General features: G+C 37.2%; 1 protein-coding gene across 2 annotated transcripts in view; it reads right to left on the reverse strand.

Annotated features, from left to right (window-relative positions):
• hyd (E3 ubiquitin-protein ligase hyd) overlaps positions 1 to 20762 on the reverse strand; it is a 670489-nt gene that overhangs the window by 142472 nt on the left and 507255 nt on the right. For both annotated transcript variants that reach the window (XM_090375987.1, XM_090375986.1), the window contains exons 37-38: positions 6566 to 6828; positions 1452 to 1668 (exon numbers count right to left, since the gene is read on the reverse strand). In XM_090375987.1, coding sequence (XP_090232113.1) covers positions 1452 to 1668; positions 6566 to 6828 — 480 coding nt within the window. The remainder of the gene's footprint in view (positions 1 to 1451; positions 1669 to 6565; positions 6829 to 20762) is intronic.

The following is a 20762-nucleotide window of genomic DNA, read 5'->3' on the forward strand; positions in this document are numbered from 1 at the left end:
ACTAAAATAAACCGAATTAGGGTACAAGCTAAGGATCGGATACATAAAACTACACCAGCCAACAATAGTAAGATCAGAAAATACTTTATTTCTGTCCCATACATTGAACAGTGGTAAAAACAGCTTAATATATTCTTTAAAGATACCAAATTTAAGATTGCAGCCTGCCCAATACGGAAATTACACGCTATACTGAACAATCACTCAGTCCTTTCCTCTTTCACAACACAAATAAATGACCTAGTATACAACGTTTCTTCTGGTGATTGGGACTCATCTTAGCAAGGATCAACACGATTTCTGCTGAATTTTTGAGAGTTAAACAGCATGCATCCTCAGTTCGTGCTTCTCGTTCAGCAGCATCAGAATTAGCCTTTCATGCCATTAATGAAAAACACATTTTTATTCAACAAGGCCAAAATACAAGTGTCCAACATAATTATACGAGACTATTAATTTCAGAAACTGTCGAAATAAATTACACGAGAATTTTATTAACATTCGCCATCCATACCTAATCTACGATTTATGGTCTTTTATGAACATGAGTGAAGACAAATAATTTATTTAAGATTCATGCTTGCACATACTCAGTAATTTCTATTCCTGTGATCACGACACACATTAGAAAAGCTTTGTCAGCTTCAGGAAGGAAAATTGTTTTTCAAAATTGGTGTTAAACTTCTTTTAATTAATTTTTTAATTGTGTTCAATTGATTTTTTAATGTTTTTTAGTTATTTTCATTATTTTTTACTGTAATAATTTTGCATTAATGTTATCGTTTTAATTTCTGGAGAGTAGCATATGGAAGTGTTCTATGTATCATACTGAGGTAAATGTCTCTTATTCTTCTACAAATATTTTATTTTTTTATTTTGATGGCTGAATTGCATCTGTCCTAGTTACTTGTATGGTTGAAAACTATCTCATACAACTTGTTAACAGCATGTAAATAAAGAACTACTATATATGTGCCAGGTATTTACATATAACTTGGTTAGGGACCATATATTTACAATTTATTAATTACTGATCATGGATTCCCAAGGAGCCAGATAAAACAGCCAGCCAGTACTGGTGGTGTTGGTAATACACACCAGCAATTATGAGAGCAAACATTATATGGAAAGTATGCTCTGTTTCCCTATATGCAAGAAATTCCTGTATATAAATATCAGAACATTTTTATTCCCTCTCTCTTTTTTATTATTATTATTTTTTTATCTGTGGTATTCAGAACCTGCAGTGAAGATGTTACAGTATATCTATGTCTGCTAATAAGTGAATCTAGAATAAATGCCATTGACAATTATGTACATAACAAAGTCTGCTAATTAAGCATATCTAGAATGTATATCTAGTACAACTATGTAAAGAAGTTATAATACTGATATTAGAAATGGCATTTAATTGAACCTATTAAAAATAAAAACCAATAAATTATTAATACCTTTAACAAGAGATCTCTTTGTTGTGAATTTCTAATTTTTTCCATTTCTCTACGAAATCTTGCTTCTTTAACAGGAAATCCTCCAAGTTCACTAATTACTGATCCTGATTCAGCTCCAACATCATCAACAAATACTCTTCCAAAGAGCTCAAGAGAAAGCCGCCACCTACCCAAAAGCACATCATGTGATACCAGCTGTCCTATGGTCCCTTGAGATCTAACAAAATATTTAATAAAAAACGACAATAAAAATACAGTGCGTATTGTTCACATTGCAAAAATTATGTAAACTATAACTACAGTTAAAACAGCAGTACTCTTTCACTGGTTGAGTGAATAAATCGACATTTTTTGTATCACAGTATTAATTTAATATTCTTTTATCCTATTTGTGCTACCATTTCTATGCATGCCATTCATTTTTAGATACATTCATACACGAATGCACGCACTCACACACATGCATGCACCTGTCTTCACTGTGACGTCCGTCTGTCCGTCCGTTGATCCGCAGGTAACAGAGGGACTCCTAATCAGAGGAGGATTGAGTCAAAAATTCTTACCAGGGAAAACAAATAGAATGTATTGAAGGTCAGAGTGTAATACTGAAAATCACACTGGTCTCAATCGGACTTCGCCCCACCAGGGTTTCCCTGGTAAGTCTTATGGCCAGTCTGCATATTTTCATGTAATTTTGTATTTGGGCTTGATAAAAATGTGTCCAACCATTCCAAATTTTATTAAAATTGGATCAACAGCAATCTGACAATTAATATTTCATTTTTCCACACAAATAGTATGGAAAAAGAAATTCAAAGATAAAATGTAGTTTTAATGTAGTACTATCAGCTTTAGATAGTCCATGCATGCTTTACATGTATTGTTATGTAAGACTTGTGAACATGGCGTCGCTTACGAAGAGGCACACACACACACACACACACACACACACACACACACACACACACACACACACACACACACACACACACACACACACACACACACACACACACACACACACACAGAAAGAAAAGTGGCTTAAAAGTATACGGGAGAAACTAATACAAGGGGCATTTGAAAAGTTCAGGGCCCGAGTATGAAGGGCTTATTTGAGGAGCCTAGTAATATGTTACTTTTCAACACAGGTGTGTTGTCCTGGTAGAAGAAGATTCCTTTGTTGCGTTTTCCTTGGCAATTGTCTTTGATGATTTCATGTACATGAATTGCAAGGACTATATAATATGCCTCTGTGACTATTAGCCTTTGTGAAGATCATCTGCTAGCAACCCTCCATCGGCATCCCAAAAAACCGATGCGACCACATTGCCAGGTTTGTTTGTTTGTTTTTTTTGTTATTTGGTTTTTAGGAGCATTAGCAACTAAAGCCATATTGCTCCGAGGATATGCGGTGGTCATTCCCTGACCTTTCCGCATCCTCCGTATTTGGTGGGCACGGGCTCGAACCCCGGTCTAATCAAGAAGCATGTGCTATGCACTGCTGCTCCTGCCCACCTGGCTACAGAGGTGCCTACCTTGCCAGGAGAAATTGACTTGGCTTTTGTTGGTGGGGGGGAAGAGCTGTGTTTCCACTGTTTGAACTGCTCCTTTGTATGGCTGAAACCGATGTATCCAAGTCTCATCCATAGTCACAAACCATGCAAATGTTCACTTGACTTAACAACTATTGTGTTTATAATCTGCTGTCAACAACTTTGGGATCCATTGTGCTGGCACCTTTTTTTTTTTTTTTCATAACGAGGACCACCGTTTTCATGTGGCACCCATGTTCAGATGAAATGTCTAAGATGCTGGCAATGCATCGAACTGTCATTTGTCAATCATCGATCACCATATTATGCACACTATCAACAAATTCTGGAATGATGGATGTTGCAGGTCCTCTACAGTGTGGATCCCTTTCCAGGCTCTCTCTCTGGAATAGGAAGGGCCATCCTCCTTCAATGTTGTAACCATATCCTCATGAACTGCCTTTGGTGCTTAGTGCCTCTTTTTTTTTTTTTTTTTCTTCTTCTTCACGAAATTGGATGACTGCACAGTGACCGATTTTGTTCATCTTTACTCATTCACACAACTTTATTGAGTACAAGAACTGTAATTAAAAAAAAGACTTTATTGAAACTGAATGAAACCTGGTTGGTTATTCAAACTGGTATACATTCAAGTACAGTAATTTTTAACGCTATACTGCTACCCTTTCATATTCAGGATATGAACTTTTCAAACTCCCCTTTTAAATGCTATACAGTTGAAATTAAAACTGAATGGCTAGGTTTAGAGATTGTAAAACTATAATTCTATTAACTCGGCAGTGGTGGTGCTGCACCTGGGAGGTGCATCTCAAAAATAACAAGCATGTGTTAATTGTTGGTTGACGATAAAAATCTATGATTTTCTGTACCTTCCTAAGAATAGACAAATTGTTCACTGCGTACTGTGTTTTGAATTTCTATAATTTTACCAGTTATAGTGTGACTACACCCAGGAGGTGACCATATTTGTTACTGTTTTCCAATGGATATAGCTCACTAGTTATGCTACTAAATATTTTCTGCTTTTGTTTTGGCTATTTGTATTATTTTCTATCTACTAAAATCTAGCTTATTTTATGTCTAGTCTTGACGTGATAAGTAATATATTGATGTTTACATGCAATAATGGTTTCACAACATGACTTACTTTCAAGGAGTTTTTTTGTGCAATAAAACTTTTTGTTTCACAAAGTGTTAGATGTTTTATCTTGTTTCCTTCGATTTCACATTTTCTTCATTTATTTTTCTATTGAGACAGCTAAATATTTTTCAAGTGCGAGTTAGATACTGTTTTATTCTCTCCTTTATTATTTATGTAGTACTTTTGGATGTTCTCTTCAATCACAGTGTAAAAGTATGCTTAGAGCATTATAGCCTAAAAGGCATCTAGTTATCAAAATAATCATAAATTCAATGAAGCCTGCTTTGCAAAGTAAAGCAGCCTTTATCAAATTTATTAATTTTTTAGCAAGGCCATTTGTTTGACATTAGTGCAATATCAGTGTAGCTCATTGTGCAGGCAAAGTTTTTTCCATTGTGAGCATAAAAAAATAGTAGAATGGACTGTCTATGGTAAAGAATGACATGACATCAATAGCCTTACAAGGGGTATTTTTGATTATTATTTACTATTCTTTAATAAGTAGTGCAATACCAATGTAACTTGTTGTGCAGGCAAAGTTTTTACTGCTGTGAGCAAAAAAAATACTAGAGTAAGCTATCTATGTAAAGAACTGTACCGGGTGCTCCATAAATATCAATAGTCTAACAAGAGGTGTTTTTAAGATTGGCTGAAAACAGTGTAGTGAAAACAGTGAAGGTGACATTCAAATTTCATTTGATTCAGAGTGCACTTTTTTTTTTTTTTTTTTTTTTGATTTGGTAGTTGTTGGGGCATCGGCTTCTGTGGCCATATTGCACCTCCCAAGGTTTTTGCAGTACTTTGATCCAAGCCCGAGGCGGGAATCGAACCCGCGACCTTTGGGTTGCCGGGCAGGTACTTTACCCACTCGGCTAGCCCGGTCGGCTCAGAGTGCACTGAATTTGAACAATTGAAAAATGGAAGTAAATGATAGTTGAGAAAATGGAAGAAACTTAACAGCTTCATCTTCATACTTTATGTCTATATTTTTTTTTTTTTTTTTTTAAATTTTCAGCAGACTTAAATTTTTTTTTTTGTTGAAAATAAAAGGTATAAAAAACATTGTTTTTTTTTAAATATGTAATTTTTGTATTAAAAAAAAAAAAAAAAACCCATAAGTACTGTAATCCATTAAGAAAAGATGAAATAATGGTAAACTCAAAGCAAATTTTATAAACCCCATAAACCTTTTCCAGAAATTAAAAAGAAAGGTTACCTATCAGGCATAGCATTACCACTTTTTTTTTTTTGATTAGGAGTACTACCACTGCAGAGTAAATTGTTCTATAAAATTATAATCCTAGTAATCAGTTGATAAGCAGATAACTAAATTTACTTTTCACTTCTATTAATCACAGAAGAAAATAATTAATTTAAGGAAATAATACTGAACCAGCATGAAATGTAATGCACTGTGTACATTAACTAACTTGTTTGTAAGACAGCAAGATTTTGATTTAAGATTTTAAATTTAAGAGGTGATGGCAGAAACATGTTTATATGGCAGTACTTACAAACTTTATTGGAAGCCAGTACTAAATAGCCAGCAAATGAATGGCTTTAAAATTTATAGTGAGAGGAACATAAGTGTATTTATATGCATTATCAAATACTGATCCTCTAGCAACAAATACATTTTCTGCTAACACAGTTTTTATTCTACATTATTATTTTTCACCCCACGAAATCCAACAATATGCATTCTATCTCCATTTTAATTACTTTAACTATTGAGTCATCATGTGGAGGACAACTGCCATCAAGCATATAAAATAATTGATGCACACGCAGGGCTGGATCTCTCAGTATCTGCCTATCTCAATCTAATTCATATTTTCGGTCTGATTTGAGATCCATTATGGGTCAGTAGTCTAAGCAATTTGGGGGTAAGTCATCCATGCAACTGCCCTCATTTTGAATCCTGTTTCAATTCAGAATGTGGCATTTTTGTTCACAGAGAAATCAGTTTTTTCCCCCCAACCTCATTATTATTTTGGCATGTTATGATTCTAGATTTCAACCTTCCTGTTAGTCATGTAATCACATTTATTTTATTTATGTGTATTACCTACAGCGATTCTTTTACAATGCAACATGTTGCCAGGAGGCACTGTAAACGAATTAGTGCGATTTTAGAGCTGAAACACAACTGTTGAGAGGACTAATGAAACATACAGATTTCATTAGTATAATACTAGGTGGGATGGCAGTTGTGTTGGCTACCCTGGACCAGAACATTCAGTAGGAGGTTTAGAACACTGTTAACTTGAATAAGCCAGTTACATTGAAATCACTTTTTATAAAAATAATTTAAATTACTGTTAAAGAACCAAAAAACATCTAAAATCTCAAATTAAAGCTTTAATGTATCCTAATTATTTTGTGGGAAATTGATAAAATTTTTATAAGTTACAGCATACCTGTTAGTCATAAGGTTTCCCTGTATTCCATCAGCAGTAATACTAGGTGTTGTAATACCCTCCTGAGGCTGAGATGCCATTTGACTGTGGCTTAAATCTGTTGGATCGGTATCTACACGTGCAGCAGAACCACAAGATGACATTCCTGAAGTGCATGTGGTTACTATAGGGCATGAGTTGCTTGATGTTACTGTTACTTCTGCAGCTGGGCTTGGAGCACCCATATAGGTTGCTAAACTAGCAGTACCCTGGACATCTGGAGTCTGAAATTGATTTAACATTGTCTCTGTTTGAAAAAATTTTAAACTAACATAGAGATCAGAAAAATACTCCATATACAGATATATTAAGAATAATGAATATATGTGAGAAGTTTGTCCTAGGTCCCGAGCCATCTCAGAAAATCACAGCTGTGTGCATCTTTTCTATTTTTTCCCCTTTAACAAAACCATGCTGTGACTGCAGTATAAGTTCATTCCAGTTTAGACAATCCTGCATTACTTTTTTAACCAGTGACTCTTTTATTTTCCTTGGAACAGACCTTAAGCTAATAGATCAGTAATTAATCATATCACCTTTCGATCTCCCTTTTTGAATTGGGGATATATTTGCAGTCCATAGGGCCTTCGACTGAATGCAAGGATGATCTCATAATTATGGCTACGAGTATACTTACTTCCTTTGCTGCCTCACTTAATATGATTGGATAGATCCCATCCACCACACTCCCTGTTAGTAATGGGATACTTGAGTCCTACTGTTAAGTAAAAAATTGTCTGTAATCAAGTTACTCAGGAGTTAGGCAGGCTAATGCAAGATTATGACAGCACCTCCGTAGCCAGGTGGGCAGGAGCAGCAGTGCGTAGTACATGCTTCTTGATTAGACTGGGGTTCGAGCCTGTGACCACCAAATACGGAGGATGCGGAAAGGTCAGGGAATGACCACTGCATATCTGTGGAGCAATATGGCTTTAGTTGCTAATGCTCCTAAAAACCAAATATGTATCACACTGGCCCACTGGATATGAAAGGCCTAACTATTCATGATTTTGTACACATTGTTCACAAATAACATTTTGTATCCATGTTTGCCCATAAAGAAGAGACATGGTTAGCAGTCTAGTACAAATTAGGAGTTATATGATTTTATAATAAAGGAAAGATAGATGACAGAAAGTGTAGCAGATAAAAATTAACAAAGCACCAGAGCTGCTGGGTATTTCAAGAACTGTCGGGAGTCATCATGGAACAAGTAAATACACGGGCTGTGTTAGGGTAGTAGTAGTAGCAGTGGCATGTGATGCAAGAAAGCAAGTGTATGAGCTTATGCAGCATCAGCCAAAAAAAAAAAAAAAAAATATATATATATATATAAATAAATAAAAAAAAAAAAAAATCACACCATTCCCTCCAAATGTCTGTCCAGTTCCTCCTTAAATTTATTCAACCTATCAACTTCCACAACGACAGATGGAAATTTGTTCCAGCAATTAACCACACGCTCGCTAAACACAAATTTCCGCACATCTATTCTACATCTGTCCTTTCTTAATTTGAATTTATGCCCCCTTAGGTTTATAATCTAAACAAGTGGAAGGACCCCATTAGAATTCAGTGTGCTCAAACCATTCAAGGCCATATACACCTCAATCAGATCACTGTGCAGGTGCCTAGTCTCCAGCCACTGCAATTTGCAGAACTTAAGCCTCTCTTGGTAAGAGGATCCCTTCATTCCCCTCACCAATCTTTTTGCCCTTCTCTGTACACGCTCAAGTAAATTTACATCCTTCCTAAAATGAGGCCTCCAGACCTGTATGCAGTACTCAAGGCATGGCCTGACCATTGCCTTATATAGAGGGATAATCACCGCCTTTTCCCTGCTAGCAAAATTCCTATATATCATTGACAAAACCCCATGACCTTCCCTGGCGGCCTGTCTGCATTGCTCAGAAAACTTCATATCTGCCTGCACAATTACTCCCAGGTCTTTTTCATTTTCTACCAGCTTAGGTGTAGTACCACACAGTTGGTATGTTTCTCTGGGGTTACTTCTACCCATATGAAGAACTTTTGTCAAGTTTAAACTTCAGTTGCCACTTCTTAGCCCATTTGCCCAAATTATCTAGATCCTGTTGCAGTAGCACACTGCCTTTAGTGTCATTAACAACCCTGCCAACCTTTGAATCATCTGCAAACTTCGACATTAAGCCTGATATACCTTCATCAATATCATTGATAAATATACAAAACAACAGTGGACCCAACACCGAACCCTGTGGGACTCCAATAATAACATTAGTCCACGAAGAGCAGCACTCATTGATTACCACCCTCTGTCTTCTCCCACTTAACCATCCTTTTATCCATTGTAGCAACTTACCCTTAATACCATTCTGCTCCAATTTGTACAATAGTCTTTCATGCGCAACAGTGTCAAAAGCTTTCCTGAAATCCAAATATATGATATCAAAATTATTTTTTTAATCCAGTTCCTTTGTAACCACATCATAATATCCTATCAAATTTGTCAGACAAGACTTTCCCTTAACAAACCCATGCTGTGTCTGAATTATTGCTGCAGTCTTGTCTAGATGATCCTGCAATGCATCTTTAACCAGTGACTCCATTATTTTACCCGGAACAGAAGTTAAACTAACTGGTCTGTAATTACTCGTGTCACCCTCCGATCCCCCCTTTGTGAATTGGGGATACATTTGCACATCTCCAGTCCATGGGAACCCTCCCCTGAGTCCAAAGATGCTCTCATAATTATGGCTAAGGGTTTGCTTAGTTGCTTTGTTGCCTCCTTTAATATAACTGGATAGATCCCATCCACCCCAGGTGCTTTCTTATGTTTAACTTCAACAATTTCTCCTCCACTTTGCTCTCAGTTATTACAAAATCATTAAGTATCCTCCTACAATTTGATAACCTTCTGCCATTTTCAAACCTTAATAATTTGTCATGTGTGAATGTAGATGCAAAATACTCATTCAATTTGTTTGCTATCTGAGCAGGATCATCATCAGTCGAACCATCGATGTCAAGTGGACCAATCAGATTCATCCCCTTCCTTTTAGAGTTTATATAAGTAAAGAAATCCTTGCTGTTTTTCTTAGCATCTTTTGCCAAGGATTTCTCATAATCTGCCTTCGCCTGTCTAACCTCCTTTGTGACCTGATTACAGACTAGCTTATATCTGCCATAGGCTTCTTTGTCGCTTGATAATTTATATGCATCCCATGCATTTTTCTTCCCTGTTACGAGTCTCATTAGTTCATTAGATAACCATTTAGGCCTAAACCTTGAACAATATTTTTTAATATATATGAAACTTTTAGTAGCATCCACGATTAATTCCTTGAATGCTTCCCACTTAGAATTTACTGTTGGTAACATCGTCAGTTGATCCCACTGTACAGAATTTAAAAATTTCTGAGACCAGTGTACTCACCTTTACGGAAGCAAAAACCCTTTCCTTTACCCCTGACGGTGATTATATCTTTAACTAAATCCCACATCAGTGTACTGTGATCACTGCCACCTAGTGGTTCCTTTATCTGCAAATTCTTAATACACGAATGATCACTGCTGATAACCAGATCAAGAGTATTACTTTCTCTGGTTGCCTCTCGAACATGCTGCTGCACAAAACAATCATCCAATAAATCCACAAAAGTCTTACTAGTGTGTGAGTGACCAACCCACAAGTTCCAGTCAATATCTGGGAAGTTAAAATCCCCCATTATAAGACATTCTGATTTACTGGCCCACTCTATTTCTCTGTACAATTGTTCATTGTACTCATTAGGCCTATAACACACTCCTACTCTTATTTTTGCTTTCGCAGTGCTTATGTCACACCAAACTGACTCAACAGTGCACTATTCATCTATAACAACTGGGTGCACTTCTTTTGATTTTATGTTTTTCTTAATTAACAGCATAACACCTCCTCCCTTTCTATCCTGTCTATCCTTTCTGTACACATTGTACTCCCCAAATTCCAGTTCTGCATTCCTCATATCTGTGTGACACCACGTCTCTGCTATCCCAACAATATCTACCTTTGATGTCTTGACCAACACATCAAATTTATTTACTATACTTCTAGCATTGGTATACATGCAAGCATACATGCTCCTATTCCTAGTTACCCTAACACATCTCATATACCCACCTATTTCAGGATGACTGCCATCCGTCCCCGAAATCCCCAACCCCCCTCGCTCCAGGTCGCTACTTATTCTAATAGAAGTGCAAGAATCAACTTCACCTCTGCCTACGGCTACTATTAAACTATTAGTCCTTGTATCCCCCCAAGCTTTCAGTTTTCCGACCCACCTAACACTGCCTCGATAGCATCAGCAAATATTCTTGCACCCTTCCTATTTAAGTGTATCCCATCCCTGTAGAAGCAGTCTCTCCTGTTAACAAGTACAGACCAGGGTGAAAAAAATTCTATCCCTTGAGCCTTGCACAATCTTTCCAGGGCCGAATTGAACGACAAGGCTCTCATCATATACTCCCTCCTATCGTGTCTAGGCAGAATTGCAGACACTTTCAAATTCAACTAAGAGTAAGAACAGGTGCATGTAAACTTTTATGTATACCAATACTAGGAGTATAGTAAATTAATTTGATGAATTTGAAGTGCCAGTCAAGACGTGAAAGACAGTAATTGTTGGGATATCAGAGACCTGGTGCCATACGGATATAAGAAATGCAGAATTTGAATTTGGGGAATACAATGTGTACAGAAAAGACAGACAGGACAGGAAGGGAGGAGGGGGTTATGCTGTTAGTTAGAAAACAAAATCTAAGGCAGTGCATCCAGTTGACATTGGTGGACAGTGTAATGTTGAGCCAGTTTCGTGTTATATAAGCACTGGGAAAGCAAAAATGAGGGTAAGAGTTTGATATCGGCCTAATGACTCTAATGAGTACAACGAACAACTATACAGAGAAATACAATGGGCAAGTAAATCAGGTTACCTTATAATGGGGGATTTTAACTTCCCGGATATATTGACTGGAACTTGTGAGTTGGTCACTTGCACACTAGCAAGTGATTTTGTAGATTTATTGGATGACTGTTTTCTACTGCAGCATGTTAGAGAGGCAACAAGAGAGATTAATACTCTTGATTTGATTATTACCAGTGATTCTTTGTGCATTAAGAATCTTCAGAAAAAAGAACCATTTGGTGGCAGTGATCATGATCCAGATATTGATGTGGGATTTACTTAAAGATGTAACTACCATTAAGGGTAAAGGGCAGGCTTTTGCTTTCATAAAGGTGACTGGTCTCAGATAGTTCTTAAATTCTATATAGTGGAACCAAGAGATGATGTTACCCCCAGCAAATTCTAAATGGGAAGCATTCAAGGAGGTAATCTTGGAAGCTACTAGGCTTTTTGTTCCAACTAAGAAATACAGTTTAAGGTTTAGGCCTAAATGGATGTCAGATGAACTAATGAGACTTGTGGCAGATAAAAAAAAATGTATGGGATACATATAAATTATTGGGCAACACAGAAGCCTCTGGTAGATATAAGCTAGGCTGTAATCAAGTCATAAAGAAGGTTGGCAATCTAAGGCAGATTATGAAAAATATTTGCAAAGAATGCACAGAAAAACAGCAAAGACTTCTTTACTTATGTAACGCTAGAAGGAAGGGGATGAATCAGATTGGTCCTCTTGATATCGATGGTTCAACTGTTAATGATTCTGCTCAGATAGCTGACAAGCTGAATGAGTATTTTGCATCTATATTCACAAGGAAGGAATTCTGTGGGGAAGTGGTGGCCAGAAGTTTATCAAACTCTAACAGGCAACTAAATGATTTTATAATAACTGAGAGGAAAGTGGAGGAGACATTGTTGAAGTTAAACATAAGAAAGGCACCTGGTATGGATGGGATCTATCCAATTATATTAAGGGAGGCAGCAAAGGAAGTAAGTAAACCCTTAGCCACAGTTATGGAGCATCCTTGGATTCAGGGGAGGTTCCCACCGATTGGAGATGTGCCAATTCACAATGCATGTATTCCCAATTCACAAAGAGTTGGAACGAGTAATTACAGAGCTGTTAGTTTAACTTCTGTTCCGAGGAAAATAATGGACTCACTAGTAAAAGAAACATTGCAGGATCATCTAGATAAGACTGCAGTTATAGTTCAGACACATCGTGGGTTTGTTAAGGGAAAATCTTGTCCAACCAATTGGATTGGATATTACAATGCAGTCAGAAAGGAACTGGATGCAAATTCTGATACCATACACTTGGATTTCAGGAAATCCTGTTGATACTGTTGCACAGGGAAAAATGCCGTACAAATTAGAGCAGCACGGCATTAAGGGCAAGTTGCTGCTATCGATAAAGGGAGGCTTGAGTGGGAGAACACAGAGAGTGGTAATCAATGGTTGGTTGGTTGGGTTTTATTGGCGCATTAGCAACTAAGGGGTAATCAATGGACACTGCTCTTCGTGGACTAGTGTTATTAGTGAGTCCCCCAGGGTTCAGTGTTAGGACCACTTTTGTTTTCTATATTTATTAATGATATTGATGAAGGTATATCAGGCTTAATGTCCACGTTTGCAGACAATACAAAGGTCAGCAGGGTTGTTAATGATACTAATTACAGTACGCTGCTGTCGTGAAATGCTCTCTCACTGCAAACAAGAATGCTTGGATGACTTCGGCTATTTTTCAGCAATATGTAAATGATTGGAATAAGGAGCTATTCAAAAAGAAGAGAAATATTTTATTGTTAGTTGATAACTGTCCTGCACATCCCCAGATTCAAAATTTGTCCAACATTGAGCTGGTGTTTCTTCCTCCCAATGTGACATCAAATTTACAACCAATGGACATATGGGTCATATAATCAAGAGTTTGAAAGGATTTTATAAAAGATTTCTAGTTCTACATCTGATCAGTCAAAGAGAACAGAAACTTACCAAGTCTATACCGATATTGGATGCTTTAAATTTATTGAATGATGCGTGGAACAACATTACTTCGACAACCATATTGAATTGCTTCAAGAAATCGAAATGAAAATCAAATGAAATTTCAATTGTAGATGAAGAAGATGGAAATGAAGAAAACAACTTACCATTATCTGAATGGTTGCTACGTAACAACGTTGTAGGTTTTAATACAGATAACACTGATGAATTTGTACGAGTCAATGACAAATTATTAATTAGTGGTCTTCCTGCAGAGAGTGACATTGTAGATGCTGTGCTCAACAAAGACAATGATTGTGATGATGATATGATGACAATTGAAAGTGAATCAAAATCAGTGCTGACAATCTCCCAAGCTCAAGGTGCAATGGACACATTAGTCAATTTTTTTTGAAGGAACTGAGGCAAGTAATGAGACTTTTAACACACTGAGTGTTTTAAGGGGAAACTTAAATTGTTTAGTAATTAAGTGTATGGTTTTCTTGTTATTTGGTTTTTAGGAGCATTAGCAACTAAGGCCATATTGCTCCGGGGATATGCGGTGGTCATTCCCTGACCTTTCCGCATCCTCCATATTTGGTAGTCACGGGCTCAAACTCCGGTCTGATCAAGAAGCGTGTGCTACACACTGCTGCTCCTGCCCACCTGGCTACGGAGGCACTTGTGTGTATGGTTTTAAAATTACAGACAAATTGTGTTGAATGTTAAGTGTATTGTAGTTTATACAAGCATATTAATACAAATAATATGTAGGTATAAAATTATATTATTTTTTTCTCTCTAATATTTCTTTTGTTTTTTGAATATTTTTTTATCAAGTTATTGAGAATTAAAAAAAATAGGAGGTAGATTTTAAGTCATCACTGATATAGAGTGCTCATTGTCGAATGGCCCCAGGGGTTTCCCCATCTCTGCTATCACTGATATAGCGAGTAATGGCTACATGCGAGAAATTTTTTTGGTCCCTTGATGCTCGTTATAACCAAGTTCAACTGTATTATGCTTAATCTATGAAATAATATTTCAGTTAACATTTCGGTACCATCATCCACATCGCTCTCTTGCATTTATTGTTAATATGTGAATAGTGCCTTACACACAAGGTACCTAATGCATTCTAAATGAAACTAGAAGCGAAAATCATATTATGTGCTTATAAACTTTAAAAGCTATATTTAGTTTTTATTTATTTAATTCTATTTAGGCCATGAGACTTTCAAGAAAAAGTGCTATTTGGAAATTCTTCATATCTTGTGAAGATGAATTAAAAGCAGTGTCAACTACACCCCATTTCTCAAAATTTCACAAATTTCACGAGGAGGAAAAACAGCAAAGTCATTTACAATGACATCTATGATAAATCATCTTTAATCCTGACATAATAAAGAGTATGAAGAATGGAAGAAAGAATTAGAGAAAAATGCGGTCTTTAAAACATAATGTGTTTTCACTAATCAAACTTCAAAACAACAGACTTTACAAGATGCTTTAAGAAGACAATTCCTTATAGTTGAGTCTATGGAGGCAAAAAATTTAAACAAAAAGCTTGTTGAAATGATTGCTATAGATTGTCAACCATTTTAAATAGTTGAAGATGAAGGATTTTTGAGATTTGCCCAAGCTATGAATCCTAGATACAAAGTTCCTTCTAGAAAACATGTTACAGAAAAATTTTTCCCCGATGTACATTCTGCTGTGTTCAAAAAGGTTAATGATGTTAAATAATGTGTATTCCCTTCTGTATCTTGTACAACAGAAATTTGTACATACACAAACAACCAGAAGTCTTTCTTAAGTTTGACAGCACAATGGATTAATGATAAATTCAAACATGCTTCCGCTTTACTTGCTTGCTGAGAGATTTCTGGGTCTCATATAGCTAGCAATATAGTGAAGCTGATTGAGGAAATATTTATGGAACAGAAAATTAGTAAAGAAAAGTATCATGCAATTATCACTGACAATGGAACAAACATGGCGAAGGCTATAAGTGATTTAGGAATCACAAACATATGATGTTGTTTACACCTTCACTTGTGTGTTCAGAAAGCTGTTATGGCACAGTGTAATGTAACAGAATTGCTGGTCATAAGCAGAAAGATAGTAGGTCACTTTCATTATTCTTCTTCAGCTAAAGACAAGCTACATAACACACAAAAGACTTGGATCTGCCTTTTCATGTGCTTATACAAGATATTCAAACAAAATGGAATAGCAGCTATTACATGTTAAAAAGGCTGCCTGAACAAAAAGCCATAATACTGTACTTTGTAGATAACAATATCAACATAGCAGGACTGACTGGAACCAGCTGAAGTAATAAAAAAATTGATGTGCCCTGAGAGTGCAGGTATTTCTTACATGATACCTGATGTAAAAATTCTCTTATCATTCTACTCCAGAGAAGATGCTGAAACTGGTGTGTATGCAATGGAAGCTGAGATGAAGATGGAAATTCAGAGATGATTTTGTTATCTTGAAAGTCAATTACATTGCTCCATTGCCATATTTCTAGATCCTAGGTTTAAGGACAAATTTTTCTCAAGTGATGATGTGAAACAGCAAGTGCAAGCAAAAATATTAGAAATTAAAAATATAAGTGAGGGCACTGATTTTAAATCCGCTTCTGAATAATTCAGAAAGCATCTCCTTCAAGCAGTGCGCAAGGCATCAGTTTGTGGGACTGCTTCAATGAAATTGCATCACCACCATCAACCAAATCTTCTAGTCCAGGAGTTGAAGAGGACATAAGGGTTTACATTAGTCAGGCACTATTAGAGAGGAAGGGAAGCCCAACAACTTGGTGGCAATGCCACCATCAGCAGTACCCTATACTAGCAGAAACTGCAAAAAAAATATCTCACCACTCACAATGTTATTAGTGGAGTCCCTCAGAGTTCGGTGTTGGGTCCACTGTTGTTTTGTATATTTATCAATGATATTGATGAAGGTATATCAGGCTTAATGTCGAAGTTTGCAGATGATACAAAGGTTGGCAGGGTTGTTAATGACAGTAATGGCAGTGTGCTACTGCAACAGGATCTAGATAATTTGGGCAGATGGGCTAAGAAGTGGCAACTGAAGTTTAACCTTGACAAATGCAAAGTACTGCATATGGGTAGAAGTAACCCCAGAGAAACGTACCAACTGTGTGGTACTACACTTAACGTGGTAGAAAATGAAAAAGACCTGGGAGTAACTGTGCAGGCAGATATGAAGTTTTCTGAGCAATCCAGACAAGCTGCCAGGGCAGGTCATGGGGTTTTGTCAATGATATATAGGATTTTTGCTAGCAGGGAAAAGGAGGTGATTATCCCTCTGTATAAGGCAATGGTCAGGCCATGCCTTGAGTACTGAGTACAGGTCTGGAGGCCTCATTTTAGGAACGATGTAGATTTACTTGAGCATGTACAGAGAAGGGCAACAAGATTGGTGAGGGGAATGAAGGGATCCTCTTATCAAGAGAGGCTTAAGTTCTGCAAATTGCAGTGGCTGGAGACTAGGCACCTGTGCGGTGATCTGATTGAGGTGTATAAGGCCTTGAATGGGTTCAGCACGCTGAATTCTGATGGGATCCTTCCACTTGTTCAGATTATGAACCTAAGGGGGCATAAATTCAAATTACGAAAGGACAGATGTAGAATAGATGTGAGGAAATTTGCCTTTAGCCAGTGGGTGGTTAATTGCTGGAACAAACTTCCATCTGTCATTGTGGAAGTTGATAGGTTGAATAAATTTAAGGAGGAACTGGACAGGCATTTAGAGGGAATGGTGTGATTTTTTTTTTTTTTTTGGCCGATGCTGCATAAGCTCATACATTTGCTTTCTTGCATCACATGCCACTACTACTACTACTTCCTTTCTTTGAAACTTCACTTTGACTTTTTTCCAGTCCAACTTTCCTAACAGTGAGGTAATTTTTCTTGATGATTTTAATGTTCACAACTCCAGCTTGCTCCATTTTCTAGTCACACGGAAGCAGCCGGTTGAGATGCTGAAGGTTTAGCAATTAGCATTAGCAGGGGCATATGATGCAAGAAAGCAAGCTTATGCAGCATCAGCAAAAAAAAAAAAAAAAAACAAAAAGCCAACCCTTCCATTTCACACATCTATTCAATCCAAATGCTTGTCCAGCTCAGCCATAAATTTACTTAAGCTATCAAATTCCACAACAAGAGATGGAAGTCTGTTCCAGCAATCAACTACCCACTAGCTAAAGGAAAATTTCCAAAAATCTATTCTATAACTGTCTTTCCTCAGTTTGAATCTATGCCACCCAGGTGTTAATCTGAGCAACTGGAAGAATCCCATCAGCACTGAGCTTGCTCAACCGACTCAAGGCCTTATACACCTCAATCAGATCATCTTGTACGTGCCTAGTCTCCAGGTGCTGCAATTTGCAATACTTAAGCCTATCTGCACCGCTTGGTTTCCCTGACCAATCTTGTTGCCCTTCTTTGTACACGTTCTAGCAACTCTACATCCTTCTTAAAATGAGGCCTCCAGACCTGTACATAGTATTCAAGGTGTGGCCTGACCACTGCCTTGTACAACGGGATAATCACCACCTTGTCCCTACTAGAAAAATTCCTATATATCATTGACAAGACTCCATGACCTGCTCTTCAGCCTGTCTGCACTGCCCAGTAAACTTCATATATGACCTCACAATTACCCCCAGGTCTTTTTTACTCTCCACTTCCCTGAGTGTGGTCCCATACAGTTGGTATGTTTCTCTTCGATTACTACTACCCATATGCAGTACTTTGCAATGCTAAACTTCAGTTGCCACTTCTCAGCCCATTTGCCCAACTTATCTAGATCCAGTTGCAGTACCATACTGTCATTAACAACCCTGCCAACCTTTTTATCATCTGCAAACTTGGACATTGTTTGATATACCCTCATCAATATCATTGATGAATACACAAAACAACAATGGACCCAGCACAGAACCTTGGGTAACTGCACTAATAACATTAGTCCACGAAGAGCAGTGTCTATTGATTACCACTCTCTGTCGTCTCCCCACTCAATCATCCCTTTACCCATTGTAGCAGCTTGCCCTTAATGCCACACCGCTCGAACGTGTACAGCAGTCTTCCATGTGCAACAGTATCAAAAGCTTTTCTGAAATCCAAGTATATAATATCAAAGTTATTTTTTGCATTCAATTCCTTTGTGACAACATCATAGTATCCAATCAAACTGGTCAGATAATACCTCCCTTTAACAAACCCATGCTGTGTCTTAACTACTACTGCAGTCTTGTCTAGATGATCCTGCAATGCTTCTTTAACCAGTGACTTCATTATTTTCCCCTGGAACACAAGTTAAACTAACAGGTCTGTAGTTACTTTTGAACCCCCTTTGTGAATTGGGGATACATTTGCACACCTTCAGTCCATGGGGACCTCCTCTGAGTCTAAGGAAACTCTCATAATTATGGCTTAAGGGTTTGCTTACTTCCTTTACTGCTGCCTTTAATATAACTGGATAGATCCCATCTGCCTTTCTTATATTTAATTTCAACAATTTCTCCTCCACTCTGCTCTCAGTTATTACAAAATCAGTTAGCTCCCTGTTAGAGTTTGATAAGCTTCTGCCATTCCTCTCCTCGAATAACTCCTCATGTGTGAATGTAGATGCAAAATACTCATTCAGTTTATCAGCTACCTGAGCATGATTATCAACAGTTAAACCATCTGTGTTATGTGGACCAATCTGATTCCACTCTTTCCTTCTATAGTATATATCTGCCAGAGGCTTCTACATCACCTGATAATTTATATGCATCCCACGCATTTTTCTTCTCTGCCACGAGTCTCATTAATTCATCTGACATCCATTTAGGCCTAAACCCTGAACATTATTTCTTATTTAGTATGAAAAGCCTAGTAGCCTCCAAGATTAAGTCCCTGAAGGCTTCCCATTTAGAATTAACCGTTAGTAATATGATCAGTTGATCCCACTGTATAGAATTTAAAAACTGTCTGAGACCCTTTTTTGTAAAGTCACCTTTACAAAAGCAAAAGCCCTTCCTTTACCCTTGATGGTAGTTATATCTTTTAGTAATTTAGTAAATCCCAGATCAGTACACTGTAATCATGCCACCTAGTGTTTCCTTTATCTGCAGATTCTTAATGCATGAAGAACATTTCTGATAATCAGATCAAGACTATTACTCTCTCTGATTGTCTCTCAAAATATTGCTGTAGAAAACAGGAGGCATCCAATAAATCCACAAAAGTCTTGCTAGTGTGAGAGTGATGACCTCACACAGATTGTTCATTTACCTACCAGAATACCAGAGTCTTAACCAAGCGTGCCAACATGCTTGATTTTTTTTCACAAACAATCCTTCTAAGTACACGATTGTTGTGATCTGTGGTCCTCTAAGCACCACAGATCACAACTTCCCGATGGTCTCTTCTCCAATGGAGCCTTTCTCTTGTGGCCAATCTCAACCTCGTGTTGTTTGGCATTACAAGAATGCAAAATTATATGATCTGATCTGCGAGTTTCTATTCTACTTTTCCATGGTTGGATTACTGTTTCAAATTTTCTGATGTCAACTTTTGCTCAGTTCATGTCAGTAAAATTATTCTTGTGGGAATGATATCCTTTATTCTACCATCCACCTTAAAATCTCGTCCTCTATCTAAACCTGGGTTTTCCAATAAGCTAAGGCTGTTCAAGATAAGAATGTTGCATATCGCAACTGGCTTGTATCCAAATTTCCAGGTTCATTTTCTGCCTACACCAAAGCTCCTAACAACTGAATAGCTGTTATTTAAAGCTGACCTGCTAGTATCCTACGTTTCTTCCAACTCATGTATTGATGATCTTGGTAAACCATCTCCTACCATTTCCAGTACACTCCATTCAATGTGGTCTTCTTTCGAAAAGATGTCAGAAGGATTTTCAACAATCTTGATGCTAAGGACATCAAAGGTCCCGATGGTATTTTTCCACTTGTTCTCAAAGCCTGTGGTCCTGTACATACTCCTATTCCGTGTCACCTTTTTTCACTTTCTTATCTCAAAGGAATTTTTTCTTGTTTGAAAATATGCTTATATTCAGCCAGTTCCTAAAATGGGTGACAAATCTCTTCCATTCATTATCTTCCCATTGCAATTACTTCTATTCTTTCTAAAGTAATGGAGAAATCAATTAACTGCCAACTCTTGAACTATCTAGAAACCTTCCATCTGAACAATGAT

Source organism: Mastigoproctus giganteus, chromosome 6, assembly GCF_048544385.1.
Source record: "Mastigoproctus giganteus isolate SK-2022 chromosome 6, ASM4854438v1, whole genome shotgun sequence".
Classification (NCBI taxonomy): Eukaryota; Metazoa; Arthropoda; class Arachnida; order Uropygi; family Thelyphonidae; genus Mastigoproctus; species Mastigoproctus giganteus.